At 43.3% G+C, this 19,169-nt stretch overlaps 1 protein-coding gene across 5 annotated transcripts in view; it reads right to left on the bottom strand.

Annotated features, from left to right (window-relative positions):
• The window catches only part of phactr4b (phosphatase and actin regulator 4b), a 30,615-nt gene extending 11,989 nt beyond the window's left edge, over positions 1 to 18,626 (bottom strand). Inside the window, exons 1-5 of one of the 5 annotated variants that reach the window (XM_061819913.1) lie at positions 18,493 to 18,626; positions 10,860 to 10,969; positions 10,710 to 10,754; positions 1,615 to 1,785; positions 434 to 514 (exon numbers count right to left, since the gene is read on the bottom strand). In XM_061819913.1, the coding sequence (XP_061675897.1) occupies positions 434 to 514; positions 1,615 to 1,785; positions 10,710 to 10,722 (265 nt within the window). In that variant the 5' untranslated portion in view covers positions 10,723 to 10,754; positions 10,860 to 10,969; positions 18,493 to 18,626. Of the gene's footprint in view, positions 1 to 433; positions 515 to 1,614; positions 1,786 to 7,093; positions 7,326 to 10,709; positions 10,755 to 10,859; positions 10,970 to 17,409; positions 17,467 to 18,080; positions 18,223 to 18,356 lie in introns of those variants that run through there. The other 4 variants (XM_061819912.1, XM_061819914.1, XM_061819911.1 and 1 more) reach the window with 4 other exon arrangements.
• Positions 18,627 to 19,169: the final 543 nt, after the last annotated feature.

Genomic DNA, 19,169 nt, shown 5'->3' with positions numbered 1-19,169 from the left:
GGTCGCAATGCTTTCGCCCAGTCATAAAACCCATGCCGTGTGCGTGTGTGGGCTGCTGTGATGTAGGACTAGCTTTATGTTTAACAAATATGTTTAATAAACGGGCTTCTGCAAAACAGGGTGGCCTGCATGATGATTTCACATGCCCCTTTCAAAGCCACTTTGCTCCAGGGCACAATTTGTTCCACTTTTTCCTCCGCTCTAGAGAGACATTTGAAAACTGACTAAAAAAACAAGGTAGCGCGCAAAGGTGAACGGATATTTGCTAAATATGTCTCAAACGCCGACCGGATGGGAGTACAGCGATCCTGCCATTATGTACTGACGACTTCGCTTTGTAGACTGTGTGGGTGCGACAGCCTCGGCAGTGCGACTAGATACGGTAGATACAGACACTGCTGTGGAAAGATCAGATGAACAAGAGAACTTGTACCGTTGTCTGGAACTTCTTTCAGAACTCCTTGTTCTATAAGCTCTTGCCGGGTACGCCTCATCGACATCCTTCTCTCCAGTTCTGCCATATCGACATAATACATGGTAGGACATTACACTCATTGTCATGGTATTCATTTATCGATTTGCATATTTAACAATGCAAGTTTGGAATTTCCCAACGTGGTATGACACTAGAAATGCCACAGCATGGTTCAACCTGGACTGCACAAATGCATTTTTTTTCTTAGTTGTCATGAAAACATCTCACTGGACAAATTTTTTGATAGGTTTAATTTTAAAAGCTCATCCATGCTTTTATCTCAAGTAGACTTGACTATTGTAAGCGTCTTCTGACTGGACTCCCCAAAAAGAGTATTAAACAGCTGCAGCTCGCGCTCTCACCAAAACCAAGCGGTCAGAGCATATAACCACAACCCTAAAGTCCTTGCACTGGCTTCCAGTCAGCTTCAGAATAGGTTTTAAAGTTCTGCTACTGTTCTATAAAACACTAAATGATTTAGGTCCTGAATACATGAAAGAAATGCTTACGGAATACAAACCCAGTAGAGCTCTGAGATCGACTGACTCGGGTCAAATAGTGGAGCGCAGAGTCCAAAGCAAACATGGCGAAGCAGCACTTAGCTATTATGCTGCACACAAATAATAATAAGTTGCCAACAGGGGTGAGGTCAGCCCCAAGTGTGAATGTTTTGAAATCCAGGTTGAAAACTCATACTTTTTAGAATATATCCACGTTTTGATCATATTACTTGCACTGTATGTGGTTTTAATTGTATTTTCTTTTTATATTTTGTCATTTTTATTGTTTTTAAATGCCTTTAATCATGTAAACCACATTGAGTTACCTCGTGTATGAAATGTGCTATACAAATAAATTTGCTTTTCTTTTTCCAGTAAGATAAAAATATTTTTTTTTAAAGATATAATTTAACAAAAACTTATTTTAAGAACTATACAAAGTCATTTCATTCTAGTTTCATTGACATTTTTTTCACCTAATTATTATAAAGAGAATGTGTCTTAATTTTTTATTTCTTTTAAACTTATTTTAAGTAAGTTCTTAGTGTTAAATCGTGCAGTGAGGGGGGGTTAATAACCAAAACGAGGGAGAGAGGGAGTCTGTCCAAACACACCCGCACACACATTAAAGCCACAAACCTTCTGACGCTTCCTTGAATTTCTCGCTGCTTTTCTTCTTTCGCCACTTCCATGGTTTGAAGATCTTGCCGAGACTAGAGAACTTGCCCTTGCGTTTCGGGGGAGGAGTGCTGTCTCCCGTGCTGCCCGCCTCTCCCACCGTGGTGCTGTGGTGCTGCTCACCTTCATCATCTGAAACAAAAGCAGCAATGCGATACAAATTAGAAGTCAGAGGACACAACGCGACAAGGCAGCCAACTTTCCCGTCAAGAAAAGCAAGACAAAGTTTCTTTTGGGTGTAATTTGTGTGTAACCTGATAAACACACCCAACTTGCCTGCAAAGACTGTAGATTAAACATTTAATGGTCTAAGATCAAATGTTTTCAAATTCGTACTATTTTCCCAAGTTTTACTTCAGAGTTGTTTTCAAAATCTATGGCAAAAAGCCTCAGCAAACCTCAGCAGTTCAGCAGCTAGAGGATTCATTCTGGGCACGTTTTACTTTTTGGGGGACTTTTGCAACACCGCTTGAAAGGAAAAAAAAAAAAGACTCACTGCTGTCATTGGCACATCACACAAGACATCATGATACTATCTAAGACTTGATTGAACTTCCCGAGAGTCCTGTTCAGGGACTAGGGCATTAACTGCAAAGGTTTTGATTTTTTTTTTTTTTTGGGGGGCGGGGGGGGGGTGGCAACACACTAATTCCAAAAGAACCAACCACAACAAGGAGCATTGTGAGAATGTCAGAAGCGGGTAAACAATAGAAAGTCCAGCCAGCATGAGCATCCAGGTCATTATTCAAGTTTTTTTTTTTCTTATTTTCTTTAATGGTGTCAATTGGACCCCAGAATTGTTTGGATTTCTATTTACGTCATTTCCTTTAGGGAAATTCTTTTCAAAATATGAACCAATTTTGTCAAAAGTCAGTCATCTTCCTGGAAATGTATTGTGTAGAACAGGCGTGCCCAGACTTTTTTTTTTTTTTTTTTTTTACCCCAAGATCTACTTTTCGTGCAGCCAGCAACTTGCGATCGACCAGTTGTGGTCGGGGGCGGAGGGGGGGGTTGGGTAAACGGACGGACGCCTTTTTTTTTTTTTTTTTTTTAGAATGACCATGATGAAATAGAATGACCAAGTCACAAACATCTACCCACTACAAAAAAAATGGAAAACATATTTATTTTAAAGTTTATTGAGGATTCTTTATGTGTAAATGTATGTTTGTGTGCCTTGGATGACTGTATGAGCCAACATTGCACAACACAATTAAATATATATTTTTTTATTTTAAATATATATAAATTTATTTCTTTATATTTTTTCTTTTCTTTCTTTTTTTTTTTTTTTACTATCTGAGTTTACATTGATCACTAAACGCCATACGAATGAAAATGCACACCTGGGCTGCGTCACTCACGTCAGTGGATTCGTCCAACTGCAGTGAGAAACACTCACAATCTCCGAAGTCCTTCCACACATCAGCCGTGGCTTCGCCGCGCCGTGCGAGTGTAATGATGAACTATATTGTGTGAAAAGTGACTGCCGTGCGCCTGCAAGTAGGGACTTTAGTTCGTTCACTTTTCTCATTCTCAGCTTGCTTTTCGGCGGAATGTCGGCGTTGTATTTTCCGAAAACGGTTCAAAAATTACACTCCACATTTCCCTTCTTTTGTATTACAATACCACACCGGCAGATGAGGCAAACTCACTTCGAAAATGACATCGAGAAAATAAGTCCGCCTCCCATTCTGTAGGAAAGTGATACGTTTTTGTCTTTTTTGTCCATACTCACGTTTGATAAGATTTCTTAAGCGAGGACTTAAAACAGGGGGGAAATGGCCGACTAGCGTGTTTTCCTGTACTAAGTGTTGTCGTTACCACATGCGCGGTGAGCTAAAGGTCAGAAAAATACGTCTGTCTTTTTTTTTTCGGCACGCCGTCGCGATTGACCCAAACTGGCTTGCGATCGATGCATTGAGCACCCCTGGTGTAGAACCTCACAGGTTCCACTTTATTTAAATCCTCATCACAATCAGACTACAAGCTACAGGCAAAGATGACGCTTGTTTAGAGAGGGATAAAAAAAAAATGCACACACTTGACCCTCGGGGAACCTTATTTAATTAAATGTGCAAAAATCCAAACCAGTTGGGTGTGCAAACGCCTTTGTAGGGAAGAAAGCAGGAAAAGAAGATGCAGTACGCTAGGAACGGAAACCGTGAGGAAAAACCGAACTCGCTGCTCCTTAAGAAAGAAGCGGTTCAATTATTGAGCTGAACACATGCTCTTGTTTTTGTGGGAGGCATTGTGATTTAGTGGTGTTTGCTGGACACTTGCCACAGGTCGAAGGCAATCACAGCGCTTTAATACCTACCAGAGCTAATAAATAAACATTCGCAAGGCTTGAATACACAACGGACAACTGGAGGACAATCCAGCTCGAGAAGAGGCGGCAATAACCTGACGACTTCAACCAACGTCATCTGGTGCCTCTGCAAAGAGCACTAACAGTATTCTTCCCAAAGACAGTTATTATCTTGAGCTCAGCGGCCTTGAGGACGGAGTCTGCTTTGGCAGGGTGATGCTTGGAGCTCACATATCCACAGTTTAACACGAGAGGTCTGACTTTGACGTTCACAGAGAGTTCACGACCATTCTTTGGTGTGGTGGAGACCAGTACCTTATCAGTTTTCCGACTCTCACTGGCCCCAAAAGAGAAAAAGTACACGCATGGATTATGTCAGCACAAATGACTGCTAGTCATGTTGCACGTAGCATAACTTAAGGAGGAACAGTGGAAAATAAAATTGGTCAACAATCATGACTACACATACCGAATTTAAGTACGTGAATGACAAGCAGTCAGAGGGCAAAATGACAAGACACCGAGGGGTTAAATGTTAATGCACTCTACGCAGCAGCTGTTGAATTCAGCAGGCGGAGTGTGTACCTTTGAAAACAGGAAACGGTCCGATTTAAAACATCCACTCCCGTGCCCGAGCACAGGAGGGCCTGAGCCGCACTAATGCCTTACGGTCTGATTCCAACAATGTAAATCTTAAAATGCTGATGTGGATTACGGTACCCAGATTTTCCACTGCACACTAGCGGTTCAGTTCTGGTTAATGGCTTTGGTTTAGTTTTCTAATTCAAAACAGAACAAACGAACAAAAAAAAAAAACACATTGGATTGAATGCTGATTACAAACAAAGACATTGGAGGGGAATGAAGGATGCCAATAATTTCTTATCAGCATATGACTAATGGTCACATTAAGTTATAGATGAGTGAAAATATAATACTCCAGCATACAGAGCTAATGTAATGTAAGAGTATTCTAATATTAGCATGTTTTTCCCCCCTCTTAGTCTATAAGCATCGTCGTAAGTTAGAATTTGAGCAGCAGTGATGTCACTAATTTCAGCGCTACCCACTTAAAGATGCACTGAATCATAGGTGACCACAAATTATAAATAATACCCTGCCATGCATGTAAATATTTGGTTGAATCGTATTGAATTATGCCGATGGTGAGTACAGCAGGTACTATGGAGAGCTCGCAAAAGTACACATACATAAATGCCATTCCACAAAACGTTACAGATCCCAAACATGTGAGCACCCGGTTTTGATTTCAAACATTCTTATCGATATTGAAATGGTAAGCCGTATTTCTACCTGGAAAGTGGCTGTTAAGTGTCCAGGTTCCGCGGTGGGGAGTTTTAAAACAGCATGCCATGAGAAAGATGGGATCCCAAGTTCGAACAAACTGCCAGGAAGGCCAGACAAAGGAAAATCGGGCAATCTAAATCAGAGATGGTTCAACTTCAAGGGATGTGTCCGCAACAAGGAATTCCATCTTATATTTGCAAGGTACAGCGCAGAGGACTCAAACCGGCAGCCGTAACAAAAAAAAAAAAAAAAAAAAAAAAAAAAATTCGCTCCAGTTGCCCTGCAATCCAAATGTTTGTCACACGGCCCACTGCGGAGTCACAGCGGCTCAGCTGAAGCCACTCGAGCAGGATAAAAGGAGACTGCGGCCAGGCCGGCGCACACACCACGCCGCTGCAGAGGTGACGATTGCTCAGCCCGTGTAGTAGGCGGCCATTTGACAAAGATGACTTCATCCGTTGATGACGAGTATTTTAGCGTGAATAAACTGGCGCTGATCAAATCACACGCAAAACGTTAAAAAAAAACATTTAAATCCAATTTCCTGTTGAAGAGTGCGGTGGACCGCCTGCGAGTTATTACTCACAGATTGGTCTTTGAAACATATTCTTTTGTAAGAAAATTAAAAAAAAAAAAAAGAGAACTTCCTTGCGTGAGCGTGGGAGTGGAAATGAGCATAATGGGGAAAAGGGCAAAAAAAAAAAAAAAAAGAGGCATGGAGGGGTCAGACTGGAAAACACAGGGAGGAAACGGCACTCCACCCTAATTCTGTGACAGAACAAATACGACCTCTTCCCCTTGAAAACCGCAACACGCTCCGCGGTACTGTTCAGTCACACCGCTGTGCGAGGTCCAAGCCAGTGACGCTCACTCATTCACTCACTCAAAAGAAGCTCATGACCACTGCCTGTTAACACCAATAACGCCCTGCCCGTGTACAACATGCCCGTGCAGAACTGGACAGGGGTTTTGGCTGTCGTGCGGCGTAATCAGAAGAAGCAGAGATAAGGCACTGGAGTCAGGAAACATGGGGGGCGAGTGCGCGACAATAGGAGGCCACACCCACCGGTCCCATAAACATGCACCAGGCAGGTTCGATTTCCCTCTGACCTCATGATTCCATGAGTCATGACGGTCTTGGTCAGGTGAGCGTGCGATCACATCTGATTCTTTCTTAGGGGGTGGGGGAAAAAAAAAAAAAAAAAAAAAAAAAAAGATTTCTGCTTTTAGGAAGTATGTTTTCGAACCCGGATCACTTGCGTAACAGCCAAACTGCATTACCAGACCACTGGTAGAGGAGATTATGCCACTTCATTGACAGTCCAAAGCTTAAACTTAATACGATCCCAGACCAGAAGACCAGACAAATATAACTACGGATTGTTACTGTCAAACTGAAACTATTCAAAACATCCCACAACTTCATTAAAGATCCAACTATGACCTAATATTTATCACTCTTTCAATGGTTTCAAATTAAAAAACTGCAATGTTGTATTTCAACTACAAAACAAGGCGGACAATATTGTGCAAGAGTCCCATTAAAAGATGTTTCTCATCGCTCACATTTTAACATGAATATAAGCGTGCAACACGTGCACAACTACACAAAAACACAGCTGACATTCCTCCACGCGATCCCAGTGTTTTAAAATTCCTTGTGGTGGTAACGTGAAGGGGAAACCGAGAAGGAGAAAAAGAGCAAGAGAGAAACTTTTTCTCTTCGCAGCAACTTTACCGAAATGCCAAAAAGGAATTAGTTACTGTATTCCGAAACGGAGAATGTATACTGCGAGTCCAGGAATGAGTGCAGAAACTCACCGCCATTGTTGTGTCGTGGTGGTTCCTGAGCTGGGGTCTCAACACGGAGACTCTGTCCCATGATCCAGCCCCTGCGGGGCCTCTACCTATCCTAACGTTCAAACCTTGACAAACGTGAGACAGACGCCACCTGCCTTCGTCGTCCCTCATTTAAGTCCCCTGGTCTCACCAAGCTCAAGTTCTTTCTTCTTCTTCTCCGTGTTCCTGTTGTCTCTCCTTCCTCAATTCCTTTCTGTACTCCCCTCGCCCCACACCCCCCACCCCTCTCCCGCTTCCAATCTCCTTAAGTCCTTCCCTCCCTGCAGGAGCTGGACTCCCTCTCCACGACTGACCCTCCCCTCATTGGCTCATGGCGCGGGTCAGTATTCAGTGAAAGATGCCAACCATTCCTGGGAAAGCTGCGTTATGTTTTAAACGTGGGGGGGGGGGGGGGGCGCACGCATGGCGGCAAGTGGGGCGGTGGTCGCAACAAAAACCAAGCCGCGAAAGATAAGTCCTTCCATATAACGCGCTTCAGTCGTTTTAGTCTTGCGAAATTGTCGAGGGTATCCGTGCAGAGCAAAATAAATAAAGGCAATATGCTGCCGTGTAAAAAGTATTCATTTACTTGCCTGTGAATTTGTAATCTCGCTCACACGCAATGGATAGACAGTGTAACAGAGTACTGTCAGCAGAGATTTTGTACAAAAATCACAGCTGCTACAAAGTCTAAGCAAAAGATCGAATTGTTGCTTCTTTCTTTTGTTTTACTTGAATCCGCCATTGTGTATTTACCATGTTGTTCAGCCCTCTGTTCATTTTATTACAAGTCAGCAATCTCTCATGTCAATTCTGAACACAATTAGCTTACCTTTACTTGAAATGTTTACCAAAGACACAGCACATAGACAAGACCGCTACGCAGTCAGGTGTGGTGTGTGCAATGGACCCCAAGAATGCGTTTTGATTCCTTTTGAGGTTTGAGTGTCTTCAGAAAAACCTCGTCCAAAGTCTGCCTCACAGGACCCCCGAAGCGACCGAGCTGTGTCATTATGCCTGGATGGAGTTTTCTTAGTGTTTGGCTGCAACTCAGCTGCTTCGAAAAAGATGGTGAGCTCGTGTGTATGCGTGTGTTCAACAGTGTTCCTTTTCTCTTCCTGTGCCCCACATACAGCCTCCCTCCACACTGGGCCAGATTCCAGAACGAGCTGAGCCAATCCGCATGAGCCCAGAACCTGTCGGCCTGACCTGGATAATAGACTGGGCCAGACTGGGGCAGGTTTTCATTGTAGCGTACATATAGGCACACGATGTGCGTGCATTCTTTGAAAGCTACAAGTCACTTGTTGGAAACGTCCTCACGCAAACGTTTTTTTTTTATAGATTTTACTGTGAAGTGGCAGCAGGAAGTTATCAGTCACTGGGGAAATCTTAACTGAATCCAGCAAGGCATGTTTACTAACCAGATTTAAGGCGGTTACCACTGGGCAACAACTGTGGCTCATTAAAATACGCCACAATACAAACATTAGAAATAATTGCTGTCAACCTGGAGCTACGCTTAAACTTCGTGCCCGTTTTCAGGCCACCGGCGGCAAAACAGGATAACCGTGAGAACGCGAGGGTGGGGGCGTGGGGGGGGGGGGCGTGACAGGACACGACAAGACCTGTAAACTGTCAAAACATTTGCCACAGCAGTCACGGAGCGGATGAGCAACCAAATAAAGGGGGGGGGGGCACGCAATTAAAACTGGCAGTACGTAACTGGGGATAACAACTCGGAGGCTGGTTGACGCGGGATGGGAATGATTGTATTCCGGGGTGTCTCACACAACACCTACAACCCTTTTGAAGCTACTGTTTTTAGGAAAAAAACGCTATGGCCTATTTTAAGACTTTTTTTTCCCCCATATATAAGGCGCACCGGATTATAAGGCGCATAGAATAGACGCTACAGTAGAGGCTGGGGTTACGTTATGCATCCATTAGATGGAGTTGCAACAAAAACTCAATGACATGATAATAATAGTAATATCCATATATAAGGCGCACCGTCAGCTTTTGAGAAAATTAAAGGCTTATAGGTGAAAATACGGTAAGTCGTGTATTTACTTTGAGTGGTACACCTGTTTATAATACTTAATGTTGAACTGTGCCGTGTGCAACAGAGGACAAGAGGAAAAGAACGAATGAGAAAGAATGATAGAGAAAATAAGAAACAAGAGAATGAGAGTGAGCGAGACGGTGCATGTGCAAAGTGCAAGTATATGTTTGCATTTCATGGTACAAGAGATGGATCATATCAAACATTTATCGAGTGGCAGTTTGTAACCACCGTACGCTGATGCAGAGTTTGTGGCCAAGGCCAAACACGGGGATGGGGGGGGGGGGGGGGGTGCTTCATTCTGTTGCGTAGAGGCGAAAAATGTGCAACAAAGCTGCCCGCCGTCAAGATTCATCTGGAGAAAACCTTGACGAAATGCGAGAAATGTGAGGGAGCCGATCAGACGGTACCAGTGGTCAGCCATTGGCCGAAACATATCGCACCTTTGACCAAGCAGTTTTTTTTCTACATGTTTATGAGAAAATATATTATATAACAGTCACTCACATTTGAAAAATGTACGGGTGTGGTCAGTCATGCCCGCAGATATAAAGTTGCAGGTGTGATTAGGGATGGAATCACAAGACCTTAAAATAACTAAATTGTTATACCCGAGTATGTAGTTGTTACCTAATCCTAATTTATTGACACTGCATAGACTGAGACAGACATTTTTAAAGAGGTCAATTTCAAAACAAAATAATATAATCAAATCATTTTATTTCATCATGACGTATTGTTATAAACTCGCACGCCGTCACACGATCAACCAAAACTGCCTCGCGATAGACGCGTTGAGCACCCCTGGTGTAACTGAACTTCCTTTCACGTGGCTCATGATGTTGATGACTTTCGACGTAAATGCGCTCGCAGTACGTGAAGCAGCTCGGAACATGGGCTAATGCCACCACTGCCGTCCATGCTCAGTACGGTTAACTTGCATTTCCTGTTTTCGGGTGAATGCTGATTGTTTAGGGGCAGGCTTGTTCTGTTACCAACGTTTATGAAATAAACACGTAAATTAAATGTCAAGACGACAGAAAATAAGTGACGTCTTTCAATATCTTTTTTTTTTTCTACTCGTAACAAATTTTACGTGGGTGATTTTTTTGTACTCGACTGTGCAGATTTGCGGGCGTGATCGCGCGCATCAAATGTGAGTGACTGATATAATAACAATACAATAATTATGCCTGATTTTACAAAAATCAAGTGCGGATAAATTCCTAGACTCAAACCTTAGTCATGGGAGTTTCCATGCAGAGACAGCCAAGTACTAATACTAATGAACTTGCAACGAGACAGCCCTCCAGCTACGCAGGACACAAAAACTTGACAGTAATGTAGAACAAGAGAACAAATGGACCCGCAGAGTGTAGCGCTGAAAATGTGTGGCTGAGTCCTTGAGTGGCTCATAAAGTGTCCATAAGCTATAAACACATTGTATATACAGAAAAATGAGAGCCTGTAACACACTTCCTCCGGCATTAAGACAGCACTTAACACAACGTCAACATCCATCTTGGTACTCACCACGATTTTCCATCACAGATTTTGAGGCACACCAATCAAATGTTCCTGAAAGATAACACAGACAACTTCCGTTAAAAGTCAAGACAAAGGCAGAACACAAATAATGGAAAAATTATTGTTTAAAAAAAAAAAAAAAAAGTGTCAACATACACAGCAGAAAGTCATGAGTGGGGAAGGCAGATTTCCTCAGCAGCAATAATGAATATTTTGCCTCAGGTTGCTAGCGTAGAGAAAACTGTGGCTCCGCCCATTTCATCCCCCTTGAAAAAAGAGAAACAGAAGGAAGACAAAAAGTATGCCAGACAGTGAGGATGAAAAATTAATGGCGAGCAGCTTTAGGGAGCAGGAACATATTAAAAACAAATGTGAGATCTGTATTTTAATATCCCAATTTCCCAAACAGAAACACAAGCCTGGTGACCGTTTTTTCACATTCCTGGTCTGTAACGTAGAGAGGGCGACATTAATTGTCAGGAAATAAATGAGAATAAAATTCATTTAGCTACAAAACAAAACTAAAAACTGTGTTCGCACAAAAGACTCAAGAAAAATGACAAAAGGGATATCTTGACGCAAATGCCAAGAGAACAACATGATGCATTTTGTATGTTTTGTGGATAAGGGTCTACTCTTCTTGGGGCCATGTACACTAGAACTTGTTCCAATCTAAATTAAGAGGAGCTAACGTTCCAAATCCGACGAACACGTGCACATGTTCTCGTAATCAACAGCAGCTTGGATCGGATAATCAAAATGAACAGGGTGACGCAGTTTTACGGAGAGTAGCAGAAGACCTCCTAAAAACTTTCAAAATGTCAAATTCCAAAAGAGTAATGTAAATCAAAATTATGAACATGAATTTAAGTTCTCAAACTTCAACAAATGTAGGTACGTGCCAGTAATGATGGCGATGCAATGATGAGAATGCACAATACGATAATTGCACGACCAAAAATTAATACAAGGTAAGAAAATAGCTGGTGATAAATACCGTCATTTCTGCCCTTCAGAGCGCACCGGATTACAAGCCTCACCCATTACATTTGTACAGGAAATATCATTTGGTACATACATAAGCCGCACCTGTGTAAAAGCCGCAAGTGCCCACATTGAAACACGAGATATTTACAAAGACGGTACGCAGAAAGAGTTTTCAAAGTTTTAATAACTTAGCTTAACATAACAACAAAACGGTAGCACAAACAGGGCTGATGGAAAAAAAAAAAAAAAAGCAAACCGAAGTCACAAAGACGCTGCAGTAACAGCAGAAACACGCTAGGCGCGGCGCTAACAGGGCCGGTTAAAAAAAAAAAAAAACATGCCGGTAAAAGTCACTTCCTCGGCACATATATTCCACCGGTCTCACTCTTACCTTTTCCGCTCGAGTGCCCCCTTGAGGCCGTTAGAAAAAAAAAAAAAAAAGCAAAAATTAGCCGCATCACCGCGTAAACCGCAGGTTTGAATAAGTGTGATAAGAAGTTCCAGTTTATAGGCCTGAAATTACGGTAAGTGTGTAGGAGCAAAAAGACAAAAAAAACATTGAATGTTTCTCTCTAATTCAAGGCAGAGAAATGCACGACTCGATGGCTCATCTCACAGATAAGGAAAGCTGCATTGCTCTGTTTCAATTTCAGAAATGACATTTTTTGGGAGTCCTGCTCATAAAACAAAGCTTCAAATGCTCTCTTTTAGTTGAATTCTGTCGGCACCCTTTTAGTCAGTTCTCGAAAGATAAAATATGGACTGATGAGTTCATAGGTGAACTTCCCAGTTTGTTTGTTACATTGACTCAAACATAGTACGATGTACTTAAATGAGCATAAATTAAAAAAAAAAAAAAAAAGGCAAACCCGAGGCAGTCATTTTCCATAACTGTCTATAAACTTTCAAGGCAATAGGTTACGTTTACATGACATGTCAATGGCGGTAACGACCGTGTAGGCTTGTGTAAATGTTACATGTGCAAACAAAACAAAGCCAGCTTCAGAGCAAGTTCACCAAAACGGGATGTTGGTGGCCTATTTCCCTTGTCAGTTTAATTTTGTTATATAATTGTGAGGAAAATCTTCCCCTTTATTAAACTTATAAGCACAAGAATGTGATATTGGAGTTTGCAACGTTCTCCCAGTGCTTGTGCGACTCTACAGGGTCAATTAATTGGTTGGTCCACTCACGTAAACAGGAAAAGCTGTATAGAAATGCAACATGGATATATTCATATTAGACCACTTGTGCGCTTTCCAGAACAGTGATTTTGGAATTAACACTGCAGTTGTGCCTTTTGCATGAACACATTTTTTTCGTGTGTTTTACCCTATTGCACAGGTGTCAAACTCAAGCCCCGGGGGCCAGATCCGGCTCGCCGCATGATTTTATGTGGCCCGCGAAGGCAAATTACGAGTATAAACGGCTATGATTTTTGTTAAGATCTGCACCAAAATATCAAATTGTCATATAATAAATGATAATGTTGAGATATCGCAAGCATTACTGTGTACCCAAGTATCAGCAATACTTTAAGAACATTAACATTGATTTCTAATTCCAAAATTAGCTAATAAGTTTCACATGTAAATATGATGGGCGGAAAGATTTTCATGAGGGAAACTGTAACTATAGTACAGCCTCAGTTCTTGAGAAGGCGGTTCGAGAAGTGATTTGTTCGAAAACCGAATCAACCGGCACGCGCGTTCTGTTGTTTCCGGGTTTTTTTCGGGGGCTCGTTCGAATTCATAATAACAACGCGCATCGTGGGCAGGTCAGTTGGTCGGGCCGCCCGCATTATGTTTTTTCCGGGTTTTGTTGGGGCATTCGTGTACCGATTTTTGTTCGAAAATAGAAGCAAAGAAAAAGAAAAAAAAAAAAAAACATCTCAATTTTCATTCAAAAATCGATTTGTTTGAGAATCGGGACGTTCAAGAACAGAGGCTGTAATGTATTAACTTCCTGATTTTTGTCCAAATCTGTACCAAAATATTAAATTGTCTTATCATAAATGATCATGTTGCGATATTGCAAGCAATATTGCGTACCCCAGCATCGGCAATACTTTAAAAGACACACTAACCTTGATTTCTAATTCCAAAACAAGCATGTAAATATGACAAGGCGAAAGATTTTCATGGTTTCACAGTCATAACAGCTCTGAGGGAAACTGTAACTACAGTACAGCCTCGGTTGTCGACCACAATCCGTTCTAGAAGGTGGTTCGACAAGTGATTTGTTGGAAAACCGAGTCAACCGCCGCACGTGTTATGTTATTTATGGGTGTTTTTTTCTGGGGTTCATTCGAATTCATAATAAGAAAGCGCGTCATGGGCGGGTCAGCTGGTTGGGCCGCGCGTGTTATGTTATGTTATTTCCGGGTTTTGTGCGAAAACCGATTAGTTCAAGAACAAGGACGTCCGAGAGCAGAGGCTGTACTGTATTAACTTCCATAGTAAGTTTTTCGGCTTGTCATTATTTTTGTTCAAATCTGTACAAAATATCCAATTGTCCTATCATAAATGATCATGTTGAGGTATTGCAAGCATTATTGCGTACCCCAGCATCAGCAATACTAACCTTGATTTCTAATTCCAAAACGAGCTCAAAGATATTTCACACGTAAATATGATGAGGCGAAAGATTTTCATGGTTTCACAGTCATAACTCTGAGGGAAACCATAACTACAATGTGGTCTGTGACAAAAATGAGTTTGACACCCTTGCCCTATTGTTAGCAAAAAAATATTCCCTTGGGAGGATGCCCCACAGATTGGATGGGTGAAAAATATCTGTTTAAATGTCGACATGACCTTTACGAATACAATAAATCACATTAAAGACTCTCTACATGTAAATCATACACGACACCAGTCCGCATTTTCTCTTCTATTCAGCTCCCGCTCCAGAAACAGCCAGCGGGAAGATAAAATCCAAATCGGGCACCCAAAAGCATACATGACAAAGCAATCCCGAAAGCGGTGACTGGATAACCGGCCATCTGTGGAGCGCGCGCCCCCCTCGCCGCTACACTTGCGCTAATTCAATTACGACGGGACAGGAAATGGCAGCAGCTGGCTAGGCTAGGCCATCCTGAAATAGCAGTTCGCTTCAAACTCCTCGTGGCAGGATTTGGGCACAAAGGCTACAAAACCCGGTGACGGAACAGGAACTCATTTAAGTGCAGTCCTGGGCCTCGAGTAAACGATGTTTAACTATTGTGTAAATAACACTCACAGATGCTTTTGGTCCAGAGAAAAAGCAGAACAGGTGAACTTGTTGGGCGGATTGCAGCATCATTCGACTGCAGTCTCTCTAGTCGGCGGCCCTTCACGGAAAATAACCGATGACGACGTTGTTTCGTATCAGGGTCAGGTGAGCGTCATCACCCAGTCCGTCCCAGAAAAGAAACGTACACCCCAGGGATCAGCAGCCCACTTTCATCAGGATGGAAAATAATAAAAAAAAAAAACTCCTCTGTGCTTTGTTCAACTTTTCTCCTTTGGTGTTGCTCCAACTGCACGAGAGTCTAACCCTTCGGCAGCATCGCCGGCAATGCATATCCTCACAATTTTAGCGCCCTTAATCAATCGTTCACATTACACTCTGACCTGTTGTCACTCATCAGCATTTCTACATCTAAAAATTTCCAAAGGCTCGGAACAAACAAGAGTTACAACTACTGACCTGACATTTAAGCCACCATCTACTGAATATGACAACTTTTAGTTTAAGTCAATGATATAATTATGCGTGATGCCAGGACAAGAATTATCATGTGATACGCATTTCAAATAGAAGTGTTCATCTCCTCTATTGCAGCTCTGGTACCATTTCCGAAGGCTGGAAATTCACGGGTCAACTCTTTTGCACGTTTAGATGACGTGCGGATCACGGTCAAACCGCATGCGTCCAAAACCACCTCCCGGCCCGATCCACCCCCGCGGAGGCGAAGAACAACGGCGCCCGCAGCCGCGAGCGACGACGACGACAGCGTGGCCAAACCGCCTCCCCGTCCGATCCACTTTAGCCCGGCGCTCCGACTCGCCACCCCGGCACAAGCCATGTTGACAAGGTTGCCGGCGATCCACAAGGCCTGCGGAGGCCGTCCTTCAGCAGCTGGTGCACCGAAGCCTTCCGATGCGCACATCGACACATTTAGCACCCCTGATTTATCAATTTCGTCACCCCCCAAACTATTATCCGTCCTCCCGAGTGTTCAAGCAATATCCAGAAATTAAACGAGCCGGCATTTTGCCTGACACAAAGGAACAACGAGCTACCTTCCAACAGGTAAAACTAGCATAAACGTACGAGACCACTTGAGTGCGCTACTGCCCTGTATGTCACTTCCTGCTTCTTCTCGAAAACAAATCCATCCATCCATTATTTAGCGCTTTTCCGGGTCGGGTCGCGCTTGAAGTAGCTTCAGCAGGGATACCCAGACTTCCTTTTCCCCAGCCACTTCTTCCAGCTCTTCCGGAGGGATCCCGAGGCATTCCCAAGCCAGCTGAGAGACAGAGTCTCTCCAGCGTGTCCTGGGTCGTCCTCGGGTTCTCTTTCCGGTGGGACAACACCTCACCAGGGAGGCATCCGAATCAGATGCCCCAGCCACCTCATCTACCTGCTCTCAATGTGGAGGAGTAGCGGCCCGACACCGAGCCCCTCCCGGATGACCGAGCTTCTCACCCTACCTCTTAGGGAGAGCCCGGACACCCTGCTGAGGAAACTCATTTTGGCCGCTTGTATCCGGGATCTTGTTCTTTCGAAAACAAAATCCTCAAGAGGATTTTCATGGCAAGAGTTACAAAAAGCCATATGTCGAAATCATGTTTTTGTGGTGAAAAAACAGATGGGTCCATACCAGCTGACGTGTTCTCATTAATAACATACAAATGAAAAAAAAAACATGCATTTCATGACAGTGGACCTTTAACTATAGTTATTCTTTATAATGTACTTTTTTTTAATATTATGGATGAGCGGAAAGGATGAATTGGATTGAGATTGTTTCCCATGTTAACTTTTGCGCGATTTGGGTTTCGTTAGACTTCTTGTAATAGCTTCGACGAGTTCTACGGAACCATGAGGAGATCGAAGAGAGACCTGCATCTTTTTTTTTTTTTTTTTTTAAATTTTAAATCTGAGATGTCGGCTCAATCTTACTTCCGCGCATCAATCAAGCCCGGCTGGCGGTTCACCCCGTCATAGCCTCCTCTTTAACGGCCCATTACCGAGGAACGTTCAATTGGAAGTGGACGGAAAGTGCTGCAGTTTCTCTGTGGAGCAAATTGACTTCAGGAGCGATGAGGTTAGATGAAGGCACATTCAATCAGTGGGAAACGTTGGCATGAGAATTTGTGATGGACAGCTCCAAGAACGGGCCTCGCCACCATAGACAAGCACGACAACACAAATACACTATCAATTAAAAACGTTTATTACGTTCACCCCTCCCCCCTAAAACAAAAAGTCAAGGAATTGACAAACTCCTGATGACATTCGGTATTTACCCGTTCCCTTAAAATACAACACTGGAGCCGACAAACACCAACACAATGTCAACACATGATCGGACACTGAAACCTGATTAGCTCTAAATGGCGTGCTACTTTACGGACTGGGTTGTCTAACCATTTAAGCGCTTTATTTCCGCGACGAGGGGACGCGAATCACCTGCTCGGGTGACGAGATTTGAAAGCGAGCTCGGACTCACGTGAAAAGAGCCGCCAAACGCCGACCTGCCCGCAAAAAAAAAAAAAAAAAAAAAAATGGAAGTTCGCCGAGGGGACAAAAAAAAAAAAAACCGCTTCCGGGACGGGACGGACCTGCGGCCGAGACGTCCTCCCGCCGAGTGCGGCTCGAAACGCCGTTCGGGAGAACTGCGACGAGAACGTCAAGTCGGCCGAAAGGGCGGACGCGACCACATCCGGTTTCGCTTTTCAGCGTAAAAGCCAACACGCTGAAACATTCAAAGAACGCGTTTAGAACGGCGTCGACTTGACTCGACACGTCTGCCCCGGCAGATGCATTTCAAGCCGATTGTCAACAGGGATTCACTTTCCACGCGAACCCACATTCCACGGTCCAAGAACGTACGCTTGCGTTATTATTCCGGAACTCGGCGCCCAAATTCCCGTAAAATGTTGCAAATTCAGTGTTGTCTAAATGAATAAACAAACCATCACGCGTGACGTTGGAGCAACATTGCGGGTGGACAATAGGTAGCCTTGACCCGAGGCCTTGCAGCTCCAAGCGTGTCCTAATAAAATTATATCGATCAATCAAATTGGCCCAGAAAATTCACGCGTATCGCGTAGCAACTTCCAATCAAACATTAACCGCCCCAGATCATCTCCATTATGTATAAATCACATCACCGCGTACCCTTTGTTGTTCGTGGCGCCTTATGCGGGCATGAGGTGCAAAAAATAAAAAATAAAGCATCCTAATTGAAGTCGTTGTTGCAGTAAATAACTGTTAAAAATTAATATCTACGTTAGTTTAACGGCTGTTCCCACGCAAACGAACTACAGGTACAATGTCGCTATGTGAATGTCCAATCGTGACACGGGGGGTTGTGTTTTAGCCCATCGGCGAACTTATCCAGCGTCCAAAACGACCGCGTACACAAAGCATTCGAATTCCTCGCTCGTGACTCACCTTTCTCTCCGCCTCCCTTCCTCCCCCACCGAAGATTTTTTTTTTTTTTATATACAGCCGAAGTGGAAAATATCAACCGGGACACTTGAGCCCCACTTGATCCACCCCTAAAAAAGTCCAAACACTTTGCGCTTACCGGAAGCCATCCCGGTGCTGGGCATGGTGGTACCGGTAGTCCTCGTAGGAGACTGCGGCTCCTCCGCGGGTGCTGTGAAACACCTCGTTCGCCGCGGCCCGAACACTACATTACCCACGGTGCATTGCGGCCTGGGGGAAAAAGGGTGGAGATTGTCAGCCAACTTCCGAGCTTGCGTAGCGTCAAGGCATTTCCTTCGTACTACACTATTCATAATTACATAAATGGCGTATCCCCAAGTGCACATAATTTACATTCACGCGTTTTCACTCAATTTTTCAGCCGTTTCATACTTTGAAACAACAACCCTATTTTATTTTTTTTGCTCTCGTGACTGCCAACCCGTGTCGCTCTTTATGAATTGCAAACTCACGTAGATACGTTGAATGCATATAGACGTAGATTTTGATGTGCTGTGTATAATTTTAAAGGTTTGATTTTAAAGTGTGGAGAGACAACGAAGCTATTTACCCGAGGTTAACCCCCCCCCCATTATATTATGTAAACGTCAAAGTTCTTCTGGTTCGCGTGTGCCATCTAGTGGACAACGTCTGTCATAGCAGGTTTATATTTTTTTATTTACTCACAAATCCACTTTATTGTCTTGGCGTGAAGAATATTCTGAGCAATAATTGGACAATAACATCGTCATTTAAAAGTTTTGTCATCGTTCCAAT

The sequence above is a fragment of the Syngnathoides biaculeatus genome, chromosome 5 (genome assembly GCF_019802595.1).
Source record: "Syngnathoides biaculeatus isolate LvHL_M chromosome 5, ASM1980259v1, whole genome shotgun sequence".
NCBI classification, from domain to species: domain Eukaryota; kingdom Metazoa; phylum Chordata; class Actinopteri; order Syngnathiformes; family Syngnathidae; genus Syngnathoides; species Syngnathoides biaculeatus.
This window is presented reverse-complemented; position numbering and strand designations above follow the sequence as displayed.